The sequence below is a fragment of the Scardinius erythrophthalmus genome, assembly GCF_964197995.2.
Source record: "Scardinius erythrophthalmus genome assembly, chromosome: 5".
NCBI lineage: Eukaryota > Metazoa > Chordata > Actinopteri > Cypriniformes > Leuciscidae > Scardinius > Scardinius erythrophthalmus.
Genome location: NC_138225.1, coordinates 16807195 through 16818751, shown reverse-complemented (window position 1 = coordinate 16818751; position 11557 = coordinate 16807195). Strand labels below are relative to the sequence as shown.

Below are 11557 nucleotides of genomic sequence, written 5' to 3'. Positions count from 1 at the left end.
TGATTGCATGAATATTAGGCCATCTAGTATTGTTGAGTTGGTTACACTTTACATCATTGTCTTTGTTAAATACACTGAAAATACACAACCATTTAAAAGAAATAAAATTTTTGATCACCAAAAACATAATTAAAAAAGTGGCAGTAAATTTTTTTTCATTGATACAAAATACATTTCTATTTCAAATAAATGTTCTAGCCATCATAAAAAGAAGTATTGTGGTTTCCACAAATATACTAAGCAGCACAACTGTTTCAGGATCATATGACACCGAAGACTGGAGTAATCATGCTGAAAATTCAGATTTGCCATCCCAGAAGAAAAAAGTTACATGATAAAATATTTGTAAATAGAACAGTTATTTTAAATTGTAATAATATTTCACAATAGTACTGTTTTGACAGTATTTTTAATAAAGGGGATGTAAAGACCTAGCGCCAACCACTAGTCCCAAACAGATGAATGAACCAACTTCTTGTGGTGAAGATGTGTAGATCAAAAAAAAAAAACATTCTGAAAAAAGATCCGCACACAAAAATTGGCCAAAAAGCACACAAGATTTTATTATCCAGAAGCCACAATAAAAATGCAAAAGTGCGCAAAACGTTTTCGGGTTCAACCCTTCATCAGTGCCATGTGTTTCCAGGCATACACCTGCGGTCATTTACAAACAAACTTTGCACTTTATTGTGGCCTCTGGACAATAAAATCTTATGAGCTTTTTGGCAAATTTTTGTGTGTGGATCTTTTTTCAGATTTTACAGTATTTTTAATCAAATGAATTTTACTAAAGAACAAAATCAATTTGTAAAAATATTTTTGTTGTTATTTGTATTGCATACATTTAAATTAAAACAGCTTTTCAAACTGGGGTTCTAGGACCCTGAAGGGACCACAAGAGGGTGCTAAATGGTCAGCAGAAAATTTGAGGTTGTCGAAGTAAACATGTTAACTTTAAATATTTATTAAATATGTTTATAGAAACACTTTACAATAAGGTTTCATTTGTAAATATTAGTTAATGCATTAGCTAACATTGACAGTTAGTAAAAATCTCATTGTTTATTGTTTGTGCACGTTAGTTATTGCATTACCTAATGTTAACAAATACATGTACAACTTTGTATTTCTATTTGATTTTAAAAAAGTATTAGTAAATTCTGCTTTGGAAAAATAGATATTTGTGAAAAGGGATTTCCAAATAAATCGTAACTGAATTAATAATGTTTCTCTTCAGGTTTATGCATATTACATTACTCTATAATCTAATAATATTTTGATGTACTGTCAACTTAATACTAAGTAAATATTTTTATTGTTTTTTAAACATTGGCTTTAGCTTCAGTTACAACGTAAAAGCCAATAAATGAATTTTGAAAACAACACTGAGCAAAATATTACATGGAATATTATAAAAACAAAGTATGAATGTGTATGCATGAAAATATATGCCTATTATATTTCAGGAAGAGGGTCCCTCGCAAGGGGCTCATCATATTTGGGGATTCTTGCCATAAAATGTCTGAATATACCCCTGGTTTAAAATACATTCTACAGTGTTAATATTTTTTTTGTGTTGTCTGTGATGTTTTAACCTTTCAGATGTCACGCGTATCCTCTCGTCATTGGAGGAATTGAAGCGATCATCTTTCTCTCTGAAATACTCCTCCATGCACTGCTCTTCAAAGTCATGTACCTTCTTCAGTTCATCTTCAGTAATAAAGAGCTCTGTGGGGGAGAGTTTTTTTTTGTCACTGTGACTTTTTCACATTATATTAGTGAAGTCCAAGTGTTCTCTGTTTAACAAAATTGTTTAAATTGTGTCTTCACCACACTGTAGCAGAGCATCATACTACACATACCTTATTATCATGCAGTACAAATACTGTGCATTACTTTTGCATGGCAGTATACAGTATGAAAGTTATTTGAGCACAGAAATGTCTCGCTATTATGAAATAATCATGTTTGGCAAAAGATGTATCAAAGAGAATCTTTAAGTTGGCATGCGTTGGTTTCACTCTCATTAGCTGTATGATCTGAGAAAACAAAAAGACTCCTGCTGTCATTTTGAGGCTTTCAGTATATCGCAACAGCATTTTATTATCACTCACTCAGCCCATAGTCGCGCTCATCCTCATCATGCTTCCTCCAGCGACAGCACAGGTGTTTGAGGACCATAGTTATGTGGCTAAAGATGATGAGAGGAGGAGGAAGGACAGGACGCTCATGGAAGGTCATGATTAGCTGGTACCTCTGGAACTTCCACACCTGGTTGGAGATGGACTTCACTTCAAAGAATGTGTTACTGTGAGAAAGAAAGACAATATCAGCAGCATACAACATAGTTTCACTGGTCTGAGCTACAGACGGCATGTCCGCATTCTATTGGCTGACTGTGTGATGATGCGTGCAAACAAATCTGGAAAGCACTGGAAAGAAAATTGCAAGCTAAAATCAGATTTCCTGACTTAATATGCATGACTTAATTATGTCATTAGTCAAAAGGCTGGTCATGTGAGATATCCATATGACATTGTATTTATTTACATGGTAAAAGAATGCCATAGCACTGTTATTGTAATGTATGTTATTAATTAATGTTATTGTACAGGGACAAAAAAATAAGGATTCAATATGAAGTATAGTCATATTTTTATTCAATATGACTTATTTTTTTATCATTATTAAAATATAATTGCAAGGATATCAGGATTTTTGCCATTGAAAGTTTTGGTAACACTATATAGTAAGGTTCATTAATTAACATTAGTTAACTACATTAGTTAACATGAACTAATAATGAACATCTACAGCATTTATTAATCTTGGTTAATATTAATTTCACCATTTACTAATACATTATTAAAATGTTGTATTTGTTAACATTAGTTAATGCACTGTGAACTTGTATGCAATGAACAAACAATGACCTACTGTATTTTTTATTAACTAATATTAACAAAGATTAATAAACACTGTAACAAATGTTTTGTTCATTGTTAGTTCATGCTAGTTAATACATAAACTATTAACCTTATTGTAAAGTGTTACCAACGTTTTTTTTTTTTTGTTTGTTTAGTTTGTCCATGTTTAGAAAAGCACACACAATATAAATATCAATTTAACTTACTTAAAGACAGCAATGAGCAAATTAACCAGAAGGATATTGGCCACCAGTAGGTAGCAGGCCATGATGGCGGGGACAATCCAAGCTCCGGTTTTGCAGGGTGGGAGAGTCACGATGGCTCCATCCTCTGTGGTGATATTCTGACCACATGGAGCTGTTAAAATATACATACAACTGAGTGTTGTCCAAAAATCAATGAACTGTCGGACCAAAAAAAGAAGTCTTTTGCAAAAAAAGTCTTTGACAAATAGCAATAAAGGCCACTTTAGAAAATTGAAAATGTCCTACTACCTTTCTGACACATGCTCAAAAACATCAAAATAAAAGAACCAGTCAAAAGTGGGTTGTGGATAAAACTTGAATGGAAAGACTGTATGCACCAAGTTGTGGAATTCAAATATATTAAAAATATATTCCATATGTAAATTTGCATCCCCAATATATTTAAACATATGCAATGTTTAAAATATATTGATATTAAATGTACAGCATTCTTTTTGATGGTTGCTTGTAGTTGGTTAGAATGTATTGAAAATACATCATTCGTTTTTTCCAAGTGGGATGGTTCAGTTGCTGTAGCTTTCAAGGAGAAGAAAGTCAGTCAGGTTGATATTGATTTACATATTTAGTAGTATGTCATTTACTGGTTTCAATTTTTAAAATCACACTCAAGAGCCCAAAGTGAGAGAACTGAAGTAACAGGTAATATTGAAAACGCAATTTGTAATTAATTTTTTGTTAAATTCCAAATTGTCAAAAACTCTGACAACTGAACCACGTGAAAAAACTTTCATACTGATGAGTGGAGGCAAATGCATTTTGTTGTCAAAGGATGTATAGCGGACATATGAGATGGTCTCTTTCCAGAAACATGTTTGGAGCTTATCTGAGGAAACGCAAATGGGCACTGATGCTCATGCTCTGTTAGATATGCATAACACGTAATATCAACCCAGTGGATTTTCCACCGGTAAATTCAGATTACATTGTGAAATGAGAAGGAATCACACTGACTTTGCGGACTACCATAGTAATGGGTCATCATTTAGTGCTAGCTGGCTGTGGGAGGCTCATGATGGTAACTTAGCATTATCCAAGTTTCAAGTTTCCATGATAGGGTTTTAAAAAAACTGCAATTGGACCTAAACAATTTATTATTGGTCATAGCACCTTGAACATTTCCCCCACCACGGAAACCTGTCCATTAGCCTTGCAGTGCCGTGCAGGGGTGTCATACACTCAATGACCATCAGGGGACGGAGATGAGGTGATGACATGATTGTGAAATTAGAATGGCTCTGGTGATAGAGATAAATCTAGCAGAATTTATATATTGGAAATTGCCTATATGGGATGGACCACTGCTACGCCCAGGTCCATGAGTGCGAAAGTAATTTTCGACCAGCCAGAGTTTTTCATTCACTTTGTGCTGTAGCTTCCTACTATTCACATCTGAAACAAAGAACGAAAGCGTTATTTCAGCTCTCTTGTCTTTGGGCCATCAATCTCTCAGCGCACGCACACACACACACACACACACACACACACACACACACACACACACACACAAACAAACAAACCAACAACTGAAAGTAAGCAAACAACAAACATACACACACTACTTAATGAGAAAACAAAAAGAGACGCTTATCCACGTGACCGAGGCACTACATTGCTATGACTGATTTATTTATTATCAGGCACATGAAATAGCATAAACCTGACAACACTTTAAGCACTCAGGTTTTGCAGCAGTAGAGTAAGATGGTCCTGGGGTAAGATACAAGTCAAACATCTTTATTATTCACAACCTATAATTAGGTAGAATCATTCAATTCGATCATTGCTATATTGTCACGTTCCTTCCAACTTTTAATATATGTCATTTAAGATATTATTCACCTTTTTATGTATCTTTTGACTGTGGTTCTATGATTTGATTGTCTTTAATTCACTTTGAGTGAACTAAACCTGATGCATGGTTCAAGTTATATTTGAATATATATATATATATATTTTAAATATATTTGCTACAGTTCAAAAAATAGAATATAATTTTTTCCATCAAGGATGCATTCAATTGTTAAAAATTTACAGTAAAGACTTGTACATTACATATATATAAATAAATATTAAGCAATACAATTGTTGTAAACATTGATAATAATGAGAATATTTGAATATCTGAAGGATCATGTGACTGAAAACTGGAATAATGACTGCTGAAAATTCAGCTTTTCCATGACAGGACTCAGGAATGATATGCATTGTAAAATATATATATAAAAAACATTTATTTTAAACTGTAATAATTTACAATATTACTGTTTTTACTGTATTTTGGATCAAATAAATGCAGCCTTGGTGAGTGTAAAAAACTTCTTTTTTAATGTTTTAAAACATTTAAAAAAAAACATTCCAACCCAAAACTTTTGAACAGTAGAGTCAAAACAAGTTATGTCAGATGTACATTATACATCCCAGGGGAGATTTTACTCCAATGCCCATTTATATGATTTTCAATTTCACGCTCTAACACAATGGTTCTCAACTGGGGAACCCACAGAAAACTCCTAGGAAGGCTGCACATTTATAGTATTTCCTTTAGTATTACAATACTTTAACTATTAAAATGCCAAACCATGATATAATATTCATGTCTTTGCTGAAAAAATAAATAAAACATAGCATCAACATTCATTCAGACAATTTTTATTCTATACCCACAGAATCATGAAAAAATAAAATCAAAAGTCATGAGAATAGGGTTAAATATGGCTCGGTTAAAGTTATGTTTTTGCACCCTATGCTCTGGGGATGAATAATATAGATGATATAATATCAGATCACAAATTCTAAAAGGTAAATTACCCATTGAAACATATTAAGAGTGTTTTGTGTTTTTCTTAGTCAGACTTTTGCTGATGCTCTTCTTCTGCAGTTTTACTATGAACAATTGGGTCTTAAAACCATTTTGAAACAGCAGAAGCACTGTTCCATATCATCCTGTAATGACAATATAAGTGCAGCCATTTACAGAATATGAGACCATTTAGAGAACATACACAAGCACAACTACATCACAAAATTTGATCCACATATAACCGTTTCAGCTGTTAAATGCAAAGCTTTCATCATATTTGTGTGCGCATTTATGCTATCAGATAACAGCTTACCATATTTGTTCATACAAGCTAACCATTAATGAGACATAAACCCTGAGGTGCTGTGTGTGAAACTGAGTATACCCAAAATGCCCATGTAAATGTTAGTAATAACCCAGCCTTACGGTCGATTTGGTCAGCAAACACCTCTCCGTAGATCATCCAGTATGGCATGAAGAAGATGTTGCGTGCCAGCATCCAGGATGGGTCCTCATTGGGATTGAGAATTGCCTGCCGCGCCACCCCGAAACTCATCAGCACCACCAGCATGATGATCACAAAATACATCATGTCGATCATCTACGTTCACCCCGGATCATTGAAGAAGGTGAAAGGAAGGAAAGAGAAAGATCAAGAGTGTTAGGAGCTGTTATACATCTACATAAGTAATTTCAAATTGCTGTCAGAGTTCATTATTAACCCGATCAATCAGTCTCCCTCACCATCTTGCCAATCATCATGACGTATGGACCCAGGTATTTGTTCACGCCGAAGATATCTAGCAGTCGTATGTACCAATAAATGATATTGACGCAGTAAATGACCCTCCCGTAGCTCATCAGGGGCGGGTCTTGTAGGCGAAGCACCATCCCAATGGAGAAGATGAGGATGGCCATGAGGTCAGTGACGTTCCAGTACTCCTGTAACCACACTTTCACCTTCTGCAGGAGCTTCCCCGGCTCTGACATGAGGATCTAAGGGACAGGAGAGAGTTAAATAGTGAAGAACACGGTGGAAGCCCTCATGTTGGACAAATTAACTTTTCTGAACAATTGTAAGCCAAAAACACCGAAAAATAGTAATATTGTGACTTTTAATTGTTCAATATAAAATAAATGTTTTCTATTTTAACATTTTTATAAAATGGCATTTATTCCTGGGATGACAAAGCTGAATTTTCAGGATGGACATGGACAAATGAACTTCAAAACAACCATTAACCACCAGGCAAGAAGCAAAAGTATTCGCATTTGTAAATTTCCACAAGAGGGCAGTAATAGACTGTTTATTTGAAAGAGTGCACATTCTGAGGTCTCCTCAACAGCAAGTTTTTAACTGAATGGCAGCTGTGTAATTATATGCAAATGTAATTATTAGACATTGCCTATGAATAATAAATCATCTTTTCCCACATTTCAGGGATCGAAGGAAACAATACTGTTTTCTCACTGAGGTCTAATGAAGACTAACCTCTCTCATCTTCTCAATGCCATTGGTGAAGATGTAGGCAATCACAATCCACTCCTGAGGAGAGGGCCACAGGTCCATCTTCACTAGCACAATATAGTTGAAGAGCATCAAGTACCCTACATAGGCCAACTGTGGGAATACAGAGCATCATGATTTGATTAGAGAAAATAACCCTCTTTGGTCGGTTTCAGCTCAAACAATGAAGTTTATTAAATTCACCATTATGTTAGCTTTACTTACATAAGAGTTATTATAGTTTAGAGTTTTAGATTTTTTATTTTGGTTTCCATTTTATTTTCAGTACTGTTTAAAAGTTTGGATCAGTAATATTGAAAGAAATGTAATAATTGTATTCAGCAAGGAACATTAAATTGATCTAAAGTCACAGTAAAGATTTCTTTGGGGTCAGTAAGATTTTTCTTTTTGAAGAAATGGTAATAAATTGATTAAAAGTGACAGGAAAGACATTTATAATGTAACAAGATTTCTATTTCAAATAAATTCTGTTCTTGCTACTTTCCAAAGAATCCCGAAAATCATATATCATAGTTTGATAATAATAAGAAATGCGTCCTGAGCACCAAATCAGCATATTAGAATGATTTCTGAAGGATCATGTGACACTGAAGACTGGAGTAATGATGCTGAAAATTCAGCTTTACCAACACGGGAATAAATTACATTTAAAAATATATACAATTAAAAAAAAATTAATTGCAATAACATTTTACAATATTACTATTTTTATTGTATTTAAATCTTACCGACCCCAAACCTTTAAACGGTACATGTCTTTTTTTTCAGTATAGCTTAGTGGAGTTTTCACTCCATCATTATTAGTTTTCGTTTCATTTTAGTTTTTCTGTTTTCTTAGTTTCAGTATCTTTAGTTAATTCATTGTTAATATTTTAGGGCTACCAAAGTTAATGTGCTAACGGATATCATTTAAAATAATTACCAGCATTAAATTACTTAGAAGTCTAGCATTAATTATCTATCAGGTTTAATGCAGGCTAGTTGTTGGTTTCAAGTTCTATAATATACCATACATCACAAACTAAAAATAATTTGTCATTTTTATTTTATTTTATTTTAGTTAGTTTTGGAGTCATGAAAATGTATTTAGTTAGTTTCAGTGGTTCCCAGTTACATTTATTTACATTTTTATTTAATAGATTGTCACTCTCACCAGTGAAAAACAGAAATATTGCTTAGTGTAAACTACAATGTGACAGTGTGATGAGAGAGAGAGAGAGAGAGAGAGAGAGAGAGAGAGAGAGAGAGAGAGAGAGAGAGAGAGAAGCAATGAGAGAAAAAAAGAGTGAGTATATAACAAAAGACACACGGCACATAGAGCAGAATTTTTCATCTTCTGGAGCCTGCATGGAGATTTGTCAGATTCATGGCCTATATTTAAAACATAGATGAGGCTAAAAAAAAAAAAAAAAAAAAAAAAACTCAGCTGTTTTGATCTCTACTTGCCTGCATTTGAACGTTTCTCCCCCTGGACCTGATATGGTCTCTATTGATATGAATTGAACTGAAAGATTTCAGAGGACATTTCTCTGAAGAATTCTCATACAAGGTATTTGATGTTCATATATTTGATATGATTTGATATGCTTAACAGACTGAACAGTACTGTGTGTCTTTTTGTACTAAATGAGGGCACAGCTGGGGCTTTTACCGTGTGAAACCAGAACTTGACGATGGGGGCGTTGTAAAACTCGTAAATTTTGCGACCCAGTGGAATCAGCCGATGGCGGTTCTGAACCTCCACCACCTGTTTCTTACGTGAAGTTTCTGTACTGACGTTTCCCAGCATGGCCTGGAAAAAGTATAGAAGAGAAAAAGAGGAGAAAAATAGAAAGCATTGCTTTTACACACTATTTGCATAGTGTGACTTCTCACCCAGAATTGCATGCAGCTGTTTCACTGCTAAGCAATCCTGAGTGTCGAGGAAGGTGAGATATTCACTATGAGCTGGGCATTGATGATTCCGCTGGGAATGGTCGTGCGGAAAAAGAAAGAGAGAGTGTGAGAGTGTGTGTGAGAGAGAGGAAAAAAAGAAAAGGGGAATGAAAATGCCCAGTGCCATGAGTTATTTGGACACATCCTTAGTCCAAGAGTGGGGAGCTTATCCCGTAAATGGAAAAATATGGTGCACTCTTGGACATTATGAGTGAATTGTATTGCAACAACTTTTTTTTTTTTGCTGTTGAAGCTGTTTGGTCGAACTTTGCTGCATTACAATCTTACAAAGTACACACTGTCAACCTAAATGCAATGAATATTTTTTTTTTTTTTTTTTACAGCTTATGTTATGCACAAGATCTAATTTTGGCACAGGCATTTCAATGTTTTAACAGAGAAACATTACTGCAATTCAATTATACTTTCCAGACGAGCATTCAAATAAATTGCAATACAATTGTCATCTTGTGTTGTAACCTCATATTTCTATATTATATTCATAGTGAAGTGAGGGGTAAAACTTCCATTTCTGATACCGTGTTGTATATAAGATCAGGTCAACCCAGTCACGTTCTGGGAAATGTAGTCCTTCTCAGTAGTTTTGACCTACAGTAGTAACTCTTGGACTACATTTCTAAACTAGTGTCTTGCGCTGACCTGTTTCTTTAGAGCAGTGGTTCTCAAACTGTGGAGGATTATATGAGTTGATTGGCTGATTTAAAAAAACAGACCTACATAAATAAAATATTGTAATTGACATAAAGCACCAACAATTACTGTAACTGACTGTTTTTAAACTAATCTGATAAAGTGTTTTTGTGTCTTACTTTCAAAAGTTTGGGGTCAGTAAATTTTTATCTTATGCTCACCGAGGCTGCATTTATTTGATCAAAAATACAGTAAAAACAGTAACATTGTGAAATATTATTATAATTTAAAATGTTTGCTTTTTAAATATATTTCACAATGTAATTTATTCCTGTGATGGCAAAGCTGAATTTTCAGCATCATTAATTTATTGCTGTCTTGCTGATTTTTTTCTTTAAAAAAAATCGTAGCCTACTGACCTTAAACTTCTGAACAGTACTGTGCACTGCCATTAAAACGTATCAAAACACTAAGACAGTTTTGTTTTGGAAAGAAATTGATAATTATGATGCATTAAATTGATAAAAAAATACTGACTTTAAAATGTCACAAATGACCATTTCCAATTTCATATAAAAACTGTATTATTCAAATTCTCTGTTTGCCATGTGCAGCACTAACAGCTTATGCATTCTAGTCGTCAGTTTATGAGATATTTATAATATTGCACAAGTATAGCACCAGTCTCTTTCTCTGAGACTCCAATGTACTCCTTATCTTGTTGTTGTTCATCTGGGCCATCCACGTCTCTCTCTCTCTCTCTCTCTCTCTCTCTCTCTGTTGTTTAAATCAGGTTTGCTTTCTTCTCTCAGAACAGTAGTGTACAGAACAGCCTTCAGTTCTCAAAAGAACAACAGACTGGAGTGTTTCAAGGAAAATGTTTTTGTTTTTGCTATTTTTAAAACCAAAATTTGACTTCAAAGTGTATTGTAATACTTTGGCAACTGAAAAAAGACACTGTACTACCATTTAAACACTTCTTTAAATAGCATACATTTAGACTGTGCTAATAATAAGAACATTTTTCCATTTTCCGTAGTTTTCTTTTTAGCAGAATAGAGTAATGGCTGCTGAAAACAGGGCTTTGCAATTACAACTAAAATTTTCTTTTTACATTTTATTTCAAAACAATAGTGTTTTTGATTGTATGTTAAATAATTAAATGATACAATGGTGAATAATCTTATAAAGTCTTAGTGTTTCCCAAAAGATGGAATGGTAGTTTAATTGTTCAGTCCAACTTCTTTATTAGCAAACATGGCTCATTTGGGTTGATTAACTAAACATAACAACGAAAATTTAACAAAATAAGAACAAAATTCTGGATCCATAAAATTAAGACAATTTCAAGATACAGGGTACAAATTAAGGACAATTTGTACTCTAATCAAGTAAGTAATTGTTTTGAAGTAGTTGCTGCTTTCCCCCAGCTTTGGGGCTGTTTATGCAG

General features: G+C 33.8%; 1 protein-coding gene across 3 annotated transcripts in view; it reads right to left on the bottom strand.

Moving 5' to 3' along the window:
- The window catches only part of trpm3 (transient receptor potential cation channel, subfamily M, member 3), a gene marked incomplete at both ends in the record, with an annotated part of 154168 nt that overhangs the window by 1527 nt on the left and 141084 nt on the right, over positions 1-11557 (bottom strand). For 2 of the 3 annotated variants that reach the window (XM_081365729.1, XM_081365730.1), the window contains 8 exons: positions 1596-1728; positions 2115-2308; positions 3134-3284; positions 4475-4582; positions 6420-6594; positions 6738-6989; positions 7486-7614; positions 9173-9313. In XM_081365729.1, the coding sequence (XP_081221855.1) occupies positions 1596-1728; positions 2115-2308; positions 3134-3284; positions 4475-4582; positions 6420-6594; positions 6738-6989; positions 7486-7614; positions 9173-9313 (1283 nt within the window). The remainder of the gene's footprint in view (positions 1-1595; positions 1729-2114; positions 2309-3133; positions 3285-4474; positions 4583-6419; positions 6595-6737; positions 6990-7485; positions 7615-9172; positions 9314-11557) is intronic. The other variant, XM_081365731.1, reaches the window with a different exon arrangement.